General features: G+C 37.0%; 1 protein-coding gene across 1 annotated transcript in view; it reads left to right on the top strand.

Moving 5' to 3' along the window:
- Positions 1-17,222, top strand: part of Shoc2 (SHOC2 leucine rich repeat scaffold protein) — a 68,348-nt gene extending 51,126 nt beyond the window's left edge. The window contains exons 4-9 of the mRNA XM_051199626.1: positions 3,579-3,709; positions 10,263-10,451; positions 11,673-11,795; positions 13,414-13,551; positions 13,850-13,967; positions 14,977-17,222. Of these exons, the coding sequence (XP_051055583.1) occupies positions 3,579-3,709; positions 10,263-10,451; positions 11,673-11,795; positions 13,414-13,551; positions 13,850-13,967; positions 14,977-15,185 (908 nt within the window). The 3' untranslated portion in view covers positions 15,186-17,222. The remainder of the gene's footprint in view (positions 1-3,578; positions 3,710-10,262; positions 10,452-11,672; positions 11,796-13,413; positions 13,552-13,849; positions 13,968-14,976) is intronic.
- The last annotated feature ends 984 nt before the right edge of the window (positions 17,223-18,206 follow it).

The following is an 18,206-nucleotide window of genomic DNA, read 5'->3' as shown; positions in this document are numbered from 1 at the left end:
AATGCATTTGATAGGAAAAGAAGTGGTTGTTTAGTTTTCTCAGTTACATAAAAAGAAAAGTAGATTTATTTCAACTATTATGGTGTAGGATAAGTAGTAAAGGTTAATCTTCAAAGATAGTTACATAGTTTTGAGATGATGAGGGATAAACTAGCAGAGAGATAGGAGAGGAGATTTTAAGGATGTAGAGTCTGAGTGACTTGGACAGGATAAAACTCCTATTAGGAAATATTTTCAATCAGTGAAGTCTGTGTTTTCTTCTATAACAGTTTTCAGAGTTCAGTCTGTCACCTTAATGCTTCTCAGTATTTCCTATGTTGTAACAAACTTACAACAATACCCAGCTGTGGATATTCTTTGCCTGGTTCTAACTTTAGTGTTTTGACAATAGAATTTATGAGGATCTGGAAACAGATACAGAAATAGGAATAAGCATTTTTTAATTGGTGTGACATTCCCCCCCCCCCCACACACACACACTGATTCCAGAAGCATTGGCATAGTATTAGTTGAGTGTAATAGATACATCATGGAGCCTGTCAGAGCTGTGTTGATTCAGGGTTGAGGTTTAGGTATGAAGAAAGTACCTTTAATAATAAAAATTTGCTGTTTTAAAGATTCAAATGTGTACTGTCTATAGGGTTTCACCCACCCTTGTTCTCACCTTTAGGGTACCTTACATTTAGGTGGAAATACAAGACTCAAGTAAGTAAAATAGCTGTGGTAGCTGTGGCAGTTTAATCTGACATGTTCTATTATGAATATTACATGCTTGAAAACAGTTTGAAAAACAGGTTATAATAACTTAGGTAAATTTACAAATTATGTGCACAAATTTCACCTCAACCCTGAGTCTAATAGTCCTCTGGGGTCACTGCAAAGAAGCAGTTTTGGTAAACTGCATAGCAAATGTCTTAAAGTTGGTCTGTTCTAGGGTCAAAGGTTGTAATCAGATAGTCTTTATGTGAGAAGAGAACATTTTTGTCCGTGAGCATAAAAATTACATCTGTGGTCATAGCCTTGCTCACATAGAGGTCACAAGGAGGGCCCAGGATCCGGCTCAGCTGGTACAGTGCTGGCTGTGAAAACATGAGGATTGGGTACCGTCTTAACACACACACACACATACAAGCCTCAGTGCATGCTTGTAATCTAGGCAGGTGGCGATGGGGGATTCCAGCCACACAGTCAGGTCAGCCAAATCCAAGCCAGTAAGAAACGATCTAAACAAATGAACGAATAAGTAAGTAAATAAATAAACAAACATCGCAAGGTCGGAAGTGATTGAGGAAGACATGGGAACATCACTTCTGGCCTGCTCCAGCAGGCACAGGCATGCCTGTGAACACACCACTCAGACAGGCACAGGCATGCCTGTGAACACACCGCTCTAACAAGCACAGGCATGCTTGTGAACACACTGCTCTAACAAGCACAGGCATGCTTGTGATCACACCTCTCAGACAAGCACAGGCATGCCTGTGATCACACCACTCAGACAGGCACAGGCATGCCTGTGAACACACCACTCAGACAAGCACAGGCATGCTTGTGAACACACCTCTCAGACAAGCACAGGCATGCCTGTGAACACACTGCTCTAACAAGCACAGGCATGCCTGTGAACACACCTCTCAGACAAGCACAGGCATGCCTGTGAACACACTGCTCTAACAAGCACAGGCATGCTTGTGATCACACCACTCAGACAAGCACAGGCATGCCTGTGATCACACTGCTCTAACAGGCACAGGCATGCCTGTGATCACACTCAAGTTTGGCTCACACAAACCCCTGTACACATGAAACATAAAACTTCACAAAGTATCCTTTGACTATTTTAATTAATAATACCACATTCAAAACCTGCCTTGGAAGCATAATTCTCCAATACTTACTAATCTTCAGGTTTAGTTTATAAATATTGCCATCTAATTATCTGGTTATATGACATGCTAAAAAAAAAAAAAAATCACAGCACCATTTCTGAGCCTGAAGGTACATTTCCACATTTCTAAATGGTATGTGTGTACCCTGCACATGGGTTGTAAATATAAAATACTTTGGTTTTCCTATTGTATTCTGCTATCTCCAGTTTTCCCATTGTACATTTATATGTCCTGTATTTGCCAGTATATATACAACTTTCATCTTTACAGTGCAGTAGTAGCAACAGTAAAGAGTGGTCCTTACCCTGTCTCTGATCTCTAGACTCCCTAGTGCTCTGGAAAGCCGTCACTCCTGTTCGGTTGTTTTGTTTTGTCCCTCCATTCCTTTTTAAAGTGACTATATCTTACCTGGATGCCGTCAGAAAGAAACCAGTGAAGAATCTTGAGTTGATTTAGAAATCACTTTAAGGCAGGCCCAGCTTATTTTTGCTAAGTGATAGTTTTTATTGTAGCTTTTACATTCTGTTTTATACCTTTTGGAATCTTACGTAACCAGAGGTATAAATTCTTGGTGACCCAACATCCTCACAGGATTGTAGAAAAGAAATGTAAGTGATGAAATGTGGTATAAGAAATGTAGAGCAGCAGTAGCGTAGTGGCTAGGTTTCTGTGTCATAGTTGATAGATTTAAGGATAGACTCCTGGGAATACTTTATAATGTTAAAATATGACTGTTAACCACGACACTGTAAAGGATAAAAACTAGTTCCAAGTAGTAACTGAGATAACCTCTGTTGCTGGTCTCCCTACTGAGAAGGGAGACAGCAGGCGAGGAGTGACTGGGAAAGGGTTGAGGGCATAGCAACTGCTCTCCAACACTGTCAAAGCTTGATTGATGCTATGTTAGCTGTGTTAGTTATCATAGCAATGTTGGTTTTAGAAAGTTGGGTCAAATGATGATCAGAATAAAAAGAAGTAAATAACAGTAGATTGGTAAAAGCAATATGTATCTTCAAATATGTATCCACATGACACAGCCATCGATTTCTGTAGTTCTAATGTGGGGGAAACGGCTTCATGTAGAAATAAAGGCAACATTTGGCATTTTAACCTGACCCATCCAGAAATTTCAGAGCAGCAGTTAAAAATGAATCAGTCATGGCAAAGGAATAAACCTAACATAATTATTGTTACTGTTGCCCTTTATAAGTATCAAAACAAATTTGTATGTATTGTTTAGGAAGTTTTACTTGAACCTTTTATGATAGTACATACCGTATTCATCCAGGGAGCTGATATGTAGCATCCCATGTTGTCTTGACAATAAAACTAGGAAATACCTGGGGATGAGATGTTTTTGCTTTTTATTTGCTCAGCAGTGGCTAGCCTGTGTTGAACAGGTTGGATATGCTTCAGTATCATTGATGTTATAACATTTGTGTGAGATGCTTAGAACCATGTGTTATAAGTTAAATCTAAAGTTGAACTTGTTAAATGATACCAATACTTCCTTCATAAGATGGTTCGTTTAGAAATTCACTTGCAGTTGTTTATTTTGTTATTCTCTAATATGAACCCCTTGGTTTAAAGGTCCGCTGAAACAGTTCTTCAGAGAAACTAATGATGACCCAGGGGGCAGCTGGCCCATCAGATTTCTGAATGACAAATTCCTTTTTCTTGTATTTACAGGAAACCTGTCCAGTTTAAACCGTCTTGGCCTGAGATACAATAGATTGTCAGCAATACCCAGATCATTAGCAAAATGCAGTGCACTTGAGGAGTTAAATTTAGAGAACAATAACATTTCTACTCTACCAGAGGTAAGAAGTAGACTAGAAGAAACAAAATGTAATTGAAACTGGTCTGCAAAAAAACAGAGGGAAATCTAGTTAGTCAGTTTTACAGCTGGATCCATGATTTGGTGATTGGGACTGTTTAAACAACGAATATGCTGTCACATGCCATCACTAAGGTAAATTCCAACAAAGAAATGGTGTGTATAAAAGTGTACTGTTGTTTTAATGTGGAGAAGAAGGGAAAACCAGAGTGAAAGTCTAGCTGTAGTTCTCCACTACTGAGAAGCAATAGTAATACTTCTAAGGAAAAGCTGTGTTCAACCAGAATAGGACATGCTGCTAATTGGAAGGAATCATCTGTATAGTATTATTAGTACTGGTTAGAACTCTCTTGTGACCCAAATTATTACCCTATTGATGCAGTAATGTCAAAGCCTATTTAGTGTATAATAGCCAACAAATTGGATATTTTAACACTGTATTTTTAACTTGAATTACGTTGACCCTGTTAGAAAAAGAATTGGTCTAGTAAGAAGCCAGCCCCTATCCCCTCAAACCACCCCAGTCTCTTGCTTCCTTCTGGTCTCAATAGAAGAGACAGCTCTTACTGATTATTGAACTCTGGAACCACCTCTCTTTAGTAAAAATGAGTTTGTAGAGTAACGGGTTTCAGTGTAGTGTGTGGTTTATGCCTTTCCTGTGTTGAAACAGTATGTTATTAGTTTTACATCCTTGGCATGTGTTTATTTATTTTATTCAAACATAATACAGTACTGTAACAAATTAAATGAAGGAACTGCATGTGTACCCATTGACCTTTACAAAGTCCTTTCTAAGGGGTATCTGAGTGTGCATGGGAGAGGAGTTGAGTGTGTGTGTGTGTGTGTGTGTGTGTGTGTGTGTGTGTGTGTGTGTGTGTGTGTGTGTGTCTATTCCTGTGTTTCAAGTTCAAGCTTTATCTATGAAGAACCATTTGGGTAAATGCAACTATATATGTATTCACGAAAAGACTTAACTATTTGATTTGTTTGCTAGGGGAACAAAACATAAAGTCACATTTATTAATTTGGCTTGTTTTAATTTGGTTGTCTGTGTTTTAAGGAAACAGCTTGTGGTATAAAAATGTTTCCCATGGTTGCAGTTGCTAGGCTAGGCCACTAAGATTACTATGACAGTGCCTTTCCTTAGCAGAAATGTAGCACTTAACCGAGGTGAAGAGTGACGTCTAAGATATGAGATCCAGCTCCAAGAACCAGATTGTCTGGGTTTTTGTCCTGTGATAGTAATAATTCAGATTAATCAAGATGGGTGAGATTATACTGTTTAATGTTATCCACTTCTCTAATGTCTCACCCACAATAGATCACTTAGCACATGAATTAGGTTTCTTTCTTTTTTTGCTTTTCTTGATTGTGGTGGTCACTTGTTTTCTTTTGGAGACCAGATCTTGTAGAGTCGCTTTTTGACCTCGTATTTGCTATGGAGCTCAAGCTGGTCCCACACGTGTAGCTGTCCCCATGCCTCAGCAGGATTCCTGAGTGCTGAGATTACATGTGTGCCACTGTGCCCAGCTTAATTCTTGAGGAGATTCTTTTTGGGTGTGGTTTGTGTCTGAATTCTTAAAGACTAGATCCTATAAAGTTTAAACATTTGAAAAATAATGTAATTTTATATACAGATTTATTATCAATGATGGAAGATAAACATTATTGGGCTGTATAGATTCAGACATTGTCATATGTGTTTATTTTTATGTTTAATATTATATAACTGAAACAAGTCAATTTACTGGCATCTATATTATGATACTATAAAAACAAAAACAATACTACTATAAAAGCCTTTTTGCTCCATCAATTTATCTTTTTTTTTCCAATCTCTGATCAGACCTGACCTTTTGTCTTTCATTTTTTAAACAGGGACAAGAGACCCCACAAAGTTTTTCCCATGCCTTGGGCATGGGAGTGTTAAACCCTGTTTTTACTTGTGGTAAGAGCATTATAAAAATGTTAGTTCTTTCTGGTCTGAATATGAAAGGCTGTGTGGATATGTATACATATGCCTGTTTTCAGCCTTTGATTGGCTTTCTCCAAATATGGGTAATCATCTGTGTGCTTTGGAAGTAGCATATTTTCACTGCAAATGTATGATTCTGTTTGTAATATAGACTAAGTGAGTAAAACAGTAGGATCCATTCGATGCCACTGATAAAGACTTTCAACTTGAGTTAGAGATGATAGCAGTTTGCATGAGAGACTTATTCCTGAAATCAGAGCTCGTAAAAATGGGTGCATTTTTCTATTTGAAGACATCTGAGAGACTGGATTAGTATTAATGTACATATATGCACATACAGAAAAAATTTAACAACACTAGGCACATGTGCCCAAGGTTCGAAGCTAATGGCTGTACATTTATGGTTTCATTTATTCTTCAGTGTAATCTTTCTGTGTGGGAACAGGCATTGTATAGATAGGGAATACAAATTAAGGGATGTTTGGGACCACATTTGTGATTAAATACTTACCTGAAAATGTGAAGAAGATGGATTATTTAAATAATTTACTGGACTTGACAAAAACTGTTAAAAGAGATGAATCCACAGATTGCAGCATTTTACAGTTCACATAAGAAATAGAGGCCTGACTAAGCTCCCTTCTTGTACCTTCTCAGGACGTCAGACACTTAACATTTTTACAGTTCAGTAAACAAAAGTCAGTTGTTACAATAACATTTGTGGCAAGAAACCCAGGAAAATTTTAATAAGGTAGATATAAAATGTATTTCTTGAGTTGACTGTCATACAAAGTTTTCTTAATCACCATGCTTTCCGGTTCATCTACAACAAATATTGTTATGAGTACCTTCGTAGTGTTCTATATAAAGAACGAGTTTCCGTTTCTGCTCTGTTCCTTCATTACACAGTTATTTCATGCCTTCTGCTGGCCTTGCTATTTATACTGATACCTCAGATTCCATCTCCAACTAGCTGATGATCACCTGCTCCAAGTTTGAGCTGACACTATTTCATCCAGAACTTTTTCTAAACTGTAGTCTAATGGTTGTGTCTTTGAGTGTCGTATCTCAACCCTCTCTCTGTTTTCAGTCATCCCAGTGTTCTTTCCTTTGAATACAGAGGGTTAAGCATTTATTACATGCAAAACTGTGTATTTTATCTCGTTTAGTCTTGAGATTATATGGCATCATCATTTTACACAGTGAACAAACAAGCTATGGTTCAGAAAAGTAAGTGGTTAAAATCACAAGGTAATGAAAGATAAAGCTAGGAGTCAAAATTATCTTAGCTTGCATCAGAGTTTCTCACATGTTAGTGAGTTTATCAATCTCTAGTGAGTCTCATAATGAATATTGTAGGTCTGAATATTAATGCTGATTTGATATCCCAAATTTTGAATAGAAAGAGCATCCTCCATATAATTCATTACTAATGATAACACAATTAAATATTATTTCTAGCTGCTTTCCTTAGTCAGTGTGCTTTTTAAAAGAATAGAGTTTAGTATTATCTCCAGAGACTATTGTGTTGGCTGCGCCCTCAAGTTCTGAGCCACCGTCTCCCCAGCATATGTTGTAGGCAGGACAGATTGTAGGTGAAAAGTTTTGTGGCTGGGCTTGCTTTTGTGTTTCTCTTGACAGCCTCCAGGGTGCCTACCTGCACCAAAGACACTAACTAGAATGTAGGAGTGAAGACCCCATGTAGGCACCGTCTTGGCTTCTCTATGTTCAGTGAGTTGTGTGGGAGTTGTCTTCAGCAATGCTGCCCCACAGCCCGTTTGCAGAGAGCAGCCCACCGTCGTCACAGCACCAGCCTGGGGTGATTGGGGTTTCCTTGGGATCCCCTTGGCCAACAGCTCAAGTGACTATAGCCCAGTCTCGGTACTGAAATACTCACCTGGTGTCTGGATGGCCAGTTGGTACTCCATATCCCTGTTACTAGGGGACCTCGTTAGGGTTCCCGTCATACAGCTCAAGGAATTTCCGCTGTACTAGGTTTCCATACCATCCCTCAAATGCCCCCCAATTTTAACTGTCTCTCCCCACATTCTCTTCCTCTTACCCTCTCCCCCCCCCATCCTCTCATTCTTGTCCCCACCCACACTCCCAATCCACCCATAAAGTCACTTATTTCTCCCTCCCAGGGAGATCCATGTGTCTCCCCTAGCCCCTTCCTCTTACCTAACCTCTCTGGGTCTATAGATTGTAGGTTAGTTACTATTAATTTAATGGCTAAAATCCATATATAAGTGAATACATACCACATTTATCTTTCTGGGCCTGGGTTACCGCACTCAGGATGATTTTTATTTTTTCTAGTTCCATCCTTTACCTGCAAATTTTATGTCATCTTTTTTTTTTTTTTTTAAGTCACTCAGTAAATTGTATAAATGTCCCACATTTTCTTTATCCATTCTTTGGTTGAGGGATATCTAGTTTGTTTCTGCTTTCTGGCTTTTATGAATAAAGCTGCTGTGAACATAGTTGAGCAGGTGTCCTTGTAGTGGGATGGAGCATCCTTTGGTTTTTGCTCAAGAATAGTATAGCTGGATCTTGAGGCAGATCGGTTGCTTGTTTTCGGAGGAACCACCGTACTGATTTCCATAGTGGCGCTACAAGTTTGCACTCTCACTAGCAGCGGGTGAGTGCTCCGCTTATTCTCACTGTCGCTGTCGCTGGTAGGAGCTGCCACTTGTGTTATTGATTTAGCCATTCTGACAGGTGTAAGATAGACTCCCAAAGTAGTCTTGATTTTCATTTCCCTGATGACTAAGGATGTTGAACATTATGCTCAGCCATTTATTTGAATTTCCTCTATGGAGAATTCTCTGTTTAGATCTGTACCATTTTAAAACTGGATTTATTTTTTTTTTCTTGATTTCTTTATATATTTTGGATATTAGGCTTCTGTCAGATGTGGAGTTGATAAAAATCTTTTCCCATTCTTTAAGCTGTTGCTTCATCCAATTGATGGTGCCTTTTGCCTTATAGAAGCTTTTCAGTTTAAGAGGTCCCATTCATTAATTTTTCATCTTAATGCCTGTGCTATTGGTGTTCTGTTCAGGGTTATGCTCTATTTCCTCTTCTATCAGATTCAGTGAATCTGGTTTTATGTTGAGGTCTTTGATCCACTTGGACTTGAGTTTTGTACAGGGTGATAAATAAGGATCTGTTTGCATTCTGATACATAACAGACAACCAATTTGATCAGCACAATTTGTTTAAGATGCTTTCTTTCTTTTTTTTCAGTGTGTATTTCTGGATATATATATATATATATATATATATATATTCAGTTGCATATAGGTGTGTGTATTTATGTCTGGGTCTTCAGTTCTATTTTCTCAATCAACATACCAGTTTTTATGCTAATACCATGTGTTTTTTGTTTGTTCATTCTTGTTTTTGTTTTCTGTAGCTCTGTTCAGTATCATTTCAGTAATTTTAGGTTTTTGTTTTTCCTTATGAAGTTGATAATTGGCCTTTCAAGGTCTGAGAAGAATTGTGTTGTGGAATTTTGATGAGGATTACATTGAATCTGTAGATTGCTTTTGGTAGGATGGCCATTTTTTGATTCTGCTGATCCATGAGCATGGGAATTTTCTATCATCTGGTATTTTACGAGCACTTTTCTGCCAGCCTGTTCCCACAGCCATGTCAGCCCCAGAATACAGAGACTCTATTAGTTATACCGCTGTTGGCTAATGGCTAGAGCTTCTTATTGGCTCTCTGTCTTAAGTATTAACCCATTTCTATCAATCTAAGTGTTTCCACATGGTCTTATCTTACCAGAGAGAAGGTCTGAACCTCTTCTTTCATGTCCTACGTCTTGACTCCTCTCTACTACATTTCCCAGAATCCTCCTTGTCCCACCTATCTTGCTTTCCTATTGGTCAGCAGGACTTTATTCATTAGCCAATAAGAGAAACATATTTACAGAATGACATCTCCCATCATACAAGTCTTTCTTTTGCTTGGTTAGAGTTGCCCCAAGATGCTTTATATTACCTGTGGTCATTCTAAAGGGGAGTGTGCCCTGTTATTTTCTCAGTTGTTTGCTATTTGTATATAGGAGGGCCATATACTGATTTTTTTTTTTTTTTCGAAGTTGAATCTTGTATCTAGCTACTCTGCTGGAAATGTTTATCAGCTGTAGGAACTGCCTAGTGGAATTTTTAGGGTCACTTATCTAGGAAGTATAGTATTGTATCATACGCAAATACAGATAACTTGATTTCTTCCTTTTCTATTTGTATACCATTAATCTACTTCAGTTGTCTTAGTGCTCCAGCTAAGACTTAAAAACTGTATTAAATAAGTCTGGGGAGAGCAGACAACCTTGTCTTGTTTCCTATTCTAGTGGAATTACTCTGAGTTTCTCTCCATTTAATTTTATGTTGACGATGGGCTTTCTGTAAACCCTAGGTCTCTGTAGTGATTGTCCCTGAAGATGGTCACAGAACCAGCCTGACCAGACTACTTTTATCCCATACAAGGCTAAAGTTTTGTTTAAAGTGAATATTACTTCAGTTCTGAATCTTAACTTATTTTGTTTTTACAGAGTCTTTTATCCAGTCTTGTAAAATTGAATAGCTTGACCTTAGCTAGAAATTGCTTCCAGTTATATCCAGTGGGAGGCCCATCTCAGTTTTCCACCATCTATTCCCTCAACATGGAACACAATCGAATCAACAAAATTCCATTTGGAATTTTCTCCAGAGCTAAAGTGTTAAGTAAGCTCAATATGAAGGTAAGCCCCGGGGTGTGTGTGTGTGTGTGTGTGTGTGTGTGCTGTGTTTTCATTTGTAATGGGCAGATTTTAGGTCAAGAGAAGATATTAGGCATGGTCACAGATCTTATCTTGACTGTAGCTAAGTAGAAATTCAAGAAACCTGGGTTTCTTTGATTCCAGATAGAATGTTCTGTCTTAGCACACTACATAGTCTTGTCTTTAAACTGTGCACCATAATTGTGTCTTTTAGAAATCTAAATTTGTAACTTTGTTCCTATACTTTGTCATGATAACTCTTTGGAGGTGTATAAGTAAAAAAAAAAAAAATTTAATTCAAGGTAAAATTAAAATCTGCATAAAAGTTCTTAGTCTTTTCATGTGTTAACAGATAAAGTGATAATGGCCTTTTTGCTGAGGGCTAATTATGTAGAAATGCCAGACTTTTGGCGTAGCTTGTACAAGGCCCTGGGTTCAGTCCCCAGCTTAAGTAATAAAAAATGTCTCAGTTTTTAATAGGTTTATACTATGATGAAGCAGGTGTTTGCTAGTTTTTGCATTTGGACATACGTTTCTATGGCTCTGATGTTAGAGTATTTGCTTAGTCAGGTTTGCCTGAGGTTTCATTCAGTAAAATAAATGTGAAACTGTAGAACTTTGTCTTAACATTTCTTCAAATGTGATAAAAGATTAGCAAAACTTTTCTTGGCCAAAAAAAGTGAGACTTGACATTTTTCTCCTTATGTATGCACTAGCCATTTTTTGTAATTTTTAAAACTACAATTTTTTTTGTTGTTTTGTTTGTTTTTGTTTGTTTGTATGCTTGAGAACATGGCTGGTGTGGAGGAGGCCATGTGTGTCCTTCTTGTCAGGCTGGTGGCAAGTGCTTTACCCACTGAGCTGTCTTGCCAGCTTCCTATCCATATCTTACGTGGTCTGTCTGTCTGTCTGTCTGTCTGTCTGTCTGTCTGTCTATATCTATCTATCTATCTATCTATCTATCTATCTATCTATCTATCTATCTATCTATGTTCACTGCAAACACCCAGATACAAAGAAAATGTAGTTTAACCTAAAAATAAGAGCCTAATTAATCGAACATTGGGAGTTCAGAGGTTTTGGCTCTTGTCTTCTTTCTCAGTTTGGGTGATAAATATGAGAATGAAGTTTTGCTTGCAGAGGAAATTATAAATTGTGCTGTTGTTTCTGTGGTTCTACCTGGGTGCTTCTTGTCTCTGCCAGGACAATCAGTTGACATCACTTCCCTTGGATTTTGGAACTTGGACCAGTATGGTAGAATTGAATTTAGCCACAAATCAGCTCACAAAGATCCCAGAAGATGTATCTGGTCTTGTTTCCCTTGAGGTAAGTAAGTATAATGTAATTAGAGGCAGTTGGAACTGGACTCCAGTAGATGCACAACCCTATGAGGGGAAGAAGGTGTTCATGCCTGAACCACTTGAGCCTAACAGAAGCTGACTTAAATGTGGAAGTTTTGAAGAGAAAGATATCTAAAACTTAGCACCTTTAAAACATTTTTCCTTAATTCCTTTTAGGAAAAAGCTCTTGCTTGCCAAAATAAATATGGATTCTTCAGATTCATACTCAGAGCATTTTATTGTATGGCTTTGTTCTAATTTTATCCCCCACACTCTGTGAGGGGAATGTGTTGTCCACATTTTAAGTCTGTATACAGTCCTAGTATCTGGAATATTGCTCTTCACCCTCTTGATTTTATTTTCTTCTTTTAAAAAGCCTTTTTTCCATAATTAAAAATCCATTTTCATCAAGAATGACTGTTGCTCTCTTTGATTAGTGAAGTTTTCATCTTTAATCCACAGCTTAGTAAGATAATAAACTGTTAAGATTTTTATAAACTTTTAAAAGTTGTATTATAAAGTAGCAGTTCTCAACATCCCTAATGCTCTGACCCTTTAACACAGGGTCATGTTGTGGTGACCCCAAACCATAAAATTATTTTTGTTGCTAATTCATAACTGTAGTTTTGCTAGTTATGAATCATAAAGTAAATCATAATGTAAATATCTGGTATGTGATCCCAAGAGGGGTTGCAGTTCACAGGTTGAGAAACACTGTCATAAATAGTATGGTGTAATGGTTAAAAGCATTGACTTTTATGTAAAACAGATTGAAATGGAGTTACACTTTGGTAATTCCTTATTTGTGGATTCTGTCTACCAAAGTTTTAGTTTCCTGAAGAGTAAGATGAGGTAATGGTACTCCACAGTTTTAATTCAGATTAAATGAGTCACTTCAGACACATGAGTATAAGGTTCCAGTAATGTCCAGTGGTGACTACTGTTGTTGCACTGGTTTTCCTGTATATGCTTTTTATGGATTTTATGAAGTTGGGGCAAATAACTAGACTTAAAGGTAGCTACAACTTTTTGTGGTCCTTTCAACTTACTGATCTTTTTGCAATCCCTCTTCTATCACTGTCTCCCCAGTTCCATGCTGAGCTATACGTTCTTTGAGAAAAGGGACTATAGCTTCCACAGCCCTTTTTTACCCCTTTCGTATTTTTAGGGTGTACTGAAGTGCAGTGAAAATCGTCTCAAATTGTAACTTCAGTCACTATTTATTGTTGTCAACAGTTATCAGTCAATTGCTTACTTCTGTTAAGTGAATATTTTAGAGAATGTTTAATAAATAATCAAGTTATTAGTACTTACAATTGTTGACTGCCAAAATACTGTAATCTTAAGACAAAGAGTTAATTTTGTTTTTCCTTTTAAAATTTAGCTAATAAATTGTTTCCTTCTTTTAAGTAATTGAATTAAAATCTCTTTGTAGTAACTGTATTAGTTTTAAAATGTTGTTAGTCCATTAAATATTTAATACTTTTATAATTGGTTAAGAGTCATTCTTGAGAATTAGTTTTGTTTAATAAGTTTTAATCTGCATAGCAGTCATATATGATCTTCTCTCCTGAGTCACGAAATGTTCTCACTAACTTGTTTAGGTTCTAATATTATCGAACAACCTTCTAAAGAAGCTTCCCCATGGTCTTGGAAACCTTAGAAAGTTACGAGAATTAGATCTAGAGGAGAACAAACTGGAATCCTTGCCCAATGAAATTGCTTATCTTAAGGATTTACAGGTAAAACTCTCCTAGTAGCAGTAGAATTGTATGACTAAAATTCTTGCTTTAGGTTTAGATATAAATCTCTTATTAATGACTTATGTTTCACTGTCCTTGTATGGACATAAAATACTGTCTGCCTTTGTTTTCCTAACAGACGAAATGTTTTGAAAGAAAGTCTTGTGATTTACTATGCAAGTTTTACCCAACTTAATTTCTCTGTAATTTATTTTATTCATTGGCTACATCATTTTAAGTTTACATCGGTTATAGGAACTGACGTATATGTAACTTTCTTATTTTGTTGATCTTGTAGAAATTAGTCTTGACAAACAACCAGTTGACCACTCTTCCCAGAGGCATAGGTCACCTCACCAACCTCACACACCTTGGCCTTGGAGAGAACCTGCTTACTCACCTTCCCGAGGAAATTGGTATGAACCTATGTGTGGACCCTGACACTGCTGATTGAGTTTGTGCTTTCAGATAGGTTTAATATATCACTTTTTTTTTTTTTTTTAATAAATTCATGTGCATGAAGCTCAAGACTTAATGGAGTGCTAAAGGTTTTTTTTTTTTTTTTTTGTAAGTTCTTAGAATTTATACTGTATTTGAGAATGGTTAGACTGCTTATGTTGTCAGTAGATCTTATTTATAAATTTCAATGTAGAAGAATTATTTTCCTCCAAACTTAAGAGTTAATTGGGCTTGAATTAAATTAGCAGTGTCTGTGCTGTAAGAACATTTCTGTTTTTGTTGTCTTTATTTAGATTTTTGTTTATAATAACCAGTACTGGAATTATAGGCATAATAGTAATTGATCATACCTGGGTTTTCCTTTAGAATTTATTCCAAGTATTCATAGCTATTACTTATGTAATTAATACGACCCCTTTGAATTTAGGCATTGTAAGTTGTAACCCTGTTCTGTAGTCGAGTCAGCTGAGTGGTTCCTTAGGTTAGTAACTCTATGGATTATGATCTGTTCTCTATAGTGCCCTGTTCTGGGAGCAAGATAAAGTAGTAAACAATAATTTTGGAAATGGTAGACATTTTAAAATTCAGTTTTGCCCCTTCTCTACCTTTGTAGTTTTGAATAGAGACTGTCCACCCCTAATGTCTCACCTGTCAATCAGGACAATAACTTACTTCATGTAGACTGTTCTGAGATTTCCTACATGTAGACAAGTCTGTCCTGCTGGCTCTTGGTTTACTTACAAGTAATCCATGTTTTGACTTTTAAAATAGAGGTTTAAAAATCCATATGTGAATTCTCAACTGTCCCAACAGAGTGTCTGAAAATGGAGTGTCTCCATAAACCTCTTCAGTTTCAAACCCATTGTGACTTCATGGCTATAGAGAGTGACCTATACATTGGGGATTGAAATCCACAGTGGTGAGAGTTTTAAAAGTAGTAATTAAGTTTTTTCCCTCCCTAAACAGGTACACTGGAAAACCTAGAAGAACTGTATTTGAATGACAACCCCAACCTCCACAGCCTCCCCTTTGAGCTAGCTCTCTGCAGCAAGCTGTCAATCATGAGTATTGAGAACTGTCCACTCAGTCACCTCCCTCCTCAGATTGTTGCTGGAGGGCCTTCGTTCATCATCCAGTTTTTAAAGATGCAGGGTCCATACCGCGCCATGGTCTGATACAAACTGCTGGTCCCACGCACTGTTCAGAAATAGACTGCCATTAATGTTTCATATCTATATCTGTATCTGTGGATATTGATCTATGGCAGATTTATAAAGACTGCATTATGTGTTTCTGCTAATAGAGGAATCATAGCCATTTAGATTTTTTAATTCTGTAAAGAAAAAATGCTTATATAAGTTTTCTTTGCTAAATTTGATGGATTGTTTTATGTTGTGTAATCTGATATGCCAGTTTGTTTAAAATCTTCCAACAATTATGAAGTCATTAAATTTAAGGGACAAAGTAATATGGTTAGATATGTGTTTCTCTTAGAAAAAAATGTGGGCCAAAAGTTTTGTTGGAACTTTTCATATGCATTTCCCCTTACAATTGTCAAATCTTTATAATAGTGTAAGTCCCGAAGGTAGAATTTTCCTTTAACTTATTTTGAAATTTGAAATTTAAATTTTGTATATTGTTTACAGTTGGAGTGAATCACTGGATTATTTCGATTTGCTCTGTTTTGATCAGTTAGATATAGAGTTTGTATTCTCTGTTCAAGAATTTACATCAGTTAGTTTAAAGATGAAAAACTATTTTGAAACAGCTGGCAAACAGAAAATATACATAGAAATCATCATTTCCACTACTTTTGTTTCTCTGATGAAATATAAATGCCTGAAGTGAGTCTTTGGGGTTGGGGATTGAGACTTTTCCTAGAATAAGTACTTTTACTTTGGGGAGCAGAAATCTGTGGTGAAAGCTTTTCTTTTTTTCTTTTTCCTTTTCTTTTCCATTCCTGAAGGTTGCAGATCCACAAAAATTTATCAGAAATCTGGCAAATAAATTACACATAAACACACATTCTATATATGTATATACAATGCTATATAGACATGTATTTATTATATCATAAACTACAATAGGTGACTTTAAAGACTTTACCCTTTCGTTGTACAATGAGATGAATGTCTCTCTAAAGACTGCAGTTACGTGTGTTTCAAGGTTATTTAACAGTGTACTGTGGTTTTGTATCTTGACTCGCCTTGCACATCTTTCTGTTCTGGAGTGTCTGTGTCTAAGCACAATATCTTCACACTGTGCTGTATTGCTGCTGAACTTAATGCACTTTCCCATAATTGGGGCACTGGCTTCAAACAACTCAGTTCAGTACTATTATTTCAATCTCATGTTTCGTTTGTTAGTAGGTGGTATAGTACAGTTATGGAAAAATGGCTCATTGCATTGACACATTGGTAGTTCCATGGAAGTTATGTAGGATGTGCATGTACTATTTGATAAAATTTTCTTTTGCTTTACTGCCTTTACAAATAGCAAAATTGTAAATTTGTGCCCATTTCATAGTACTCTTATTTTTGGTAGTGTTGGTCTAGGTCAGCTTAATTATTGAGGAGACCCCACAGAGCAAGTGCATCCTAAATATCATCCTAAAACATACCTTCCACATAATGAACAACTATTATATATAATTAAATATTGCTGCTTATTTTTCTGTTGGCCTCCCCCAGTTTTTGGGCATTTTGTTCTAAACAACTATTTTTTACAATTAAAAGTGTAATATCGAGATAAAAATTTGGACTTTTGCTTTTCCTGGCACTCAAACTCAAGACTGGGTTTGAGGAACAAATCTGGGTTCATAATTGACAAATTTGTAAGGAGCAAGTAAGAAATGGAGGCAGGTAAAGATATAAAACCCTAGAATGCATAAATGTGCTGTAAAACTATTGTAGATGTTCACTGGATTTTACGAAGTAATGTCCTTCTCCTTTTCCATCTACTGTGGCTTTTCTGTTAAGATTTTGTTTATAAAAGGAATTTATTACAGTTCTACCTAGAGCTTTGTGTGTGTGTGTGTGTGTGTGTGTGTGTGTGTGTGTGTGTGTGTGTTTCTGTGTGTGTGTGTTTTAAAGCTCATATCCATATGTATTGATATTAAGGTCATGGAACTTTAACTTGAGAGGTAGTAGTCTAGTGTCTTTCTTTGTAAAACATGGTTTTTCAAAATGAAAATACATGAAAAATGTTAAACATTTTGGTTTCCCTACATTCATTTAAGTTATTCTACAATAGAGGGGGAAATGATCACAGGCTTTCATGTAGAACTAATACTACATAGAGATAGGATATTATTAACCTTTCTAGATGTAAACAATAGATCTTCAGAATGCTGTCTCAGAAGATCACTTTTATTTCACGACTGTTTCTACCAAGAACCCTGACCTCGGGGATAGACACCAGTGAGGGAGCTGAATAACTAACTACAGGACTTAATTGCTCTCATGAAACGTTAATGGGCCGGAATTGCCATATTTAAAAAGTTGCCTTTTTAATTTTTATTTATTTATTTTATACACTCAAGTCCATTTAAAACAAACATTTATAGACATATTTGGGAATTTGGACGTTGTTCTTTCCAAACTACTTCCTGCTGGTAAGGGGCGCTGTCATGGGGATCCTAAGAAGATGCAGAAATCCTGGCTGTAGTCTGTAGGGCTGCTTTATCCAGCTGTTTTAAATGTAGGATCACCTAGTACTCTGTTTCAGGCGGTCTGGCTTGATCAAACCACATTAGTCTGGAAGGAATCCACAGCTTTTCATTTTCTCTGGAAACAAAAATAGAAATCCTTTTCCCCAGTAACTTGTCCTTCAACTTAAATTTTGGAGTCAAAGCATTTTTTTTTTTTTAATTTATTATTTTACATGTCGATCCCAGTTTCCTCTCCCTCCATCCCTCCCTCCCTTTTACCCTCTCTGCCCTCTCACATGCACCCTAACCACCCTCCCCCCCACCCCCCACCCCAATTCCATATGTAGGGGAATGCCATCCAGTTGGGGTCATGTAGATCTGACAGGTCATGTGAAGTAGGGACTAGGGCTTCTCTCCTGTCTCTAGGTTAAGCCAGTATCCCTCCATGGGGGATGTGTTAGCAAGGTCCTTTTATGCACCAGGGATACATCCTGACTCCACTGTCTGAGGTCCCTTAGACTGCTTAGTCCTTCTGGCTGAGACCCAT

This window comes from Phodopus roborovskii, unplaced genomic scaffold, assembly GCF_943737965.1.
Source record: "Phodopus roborovskii unplaced genomic scaffold, PHOROB, whole genome shotgun sequence".
NCBI classification, from domain to species: domain Eukaryota; kingdom Metazoa; phylum Chordata; class Mammalia; order Rodentia; family Cricetidae; genus Phodopus; species Phodopus roborovskii.
Note: the sequence above shows the minus strand (reverse complement) of the source record. Positions and strands in the feature narration are given on the sequence as shown.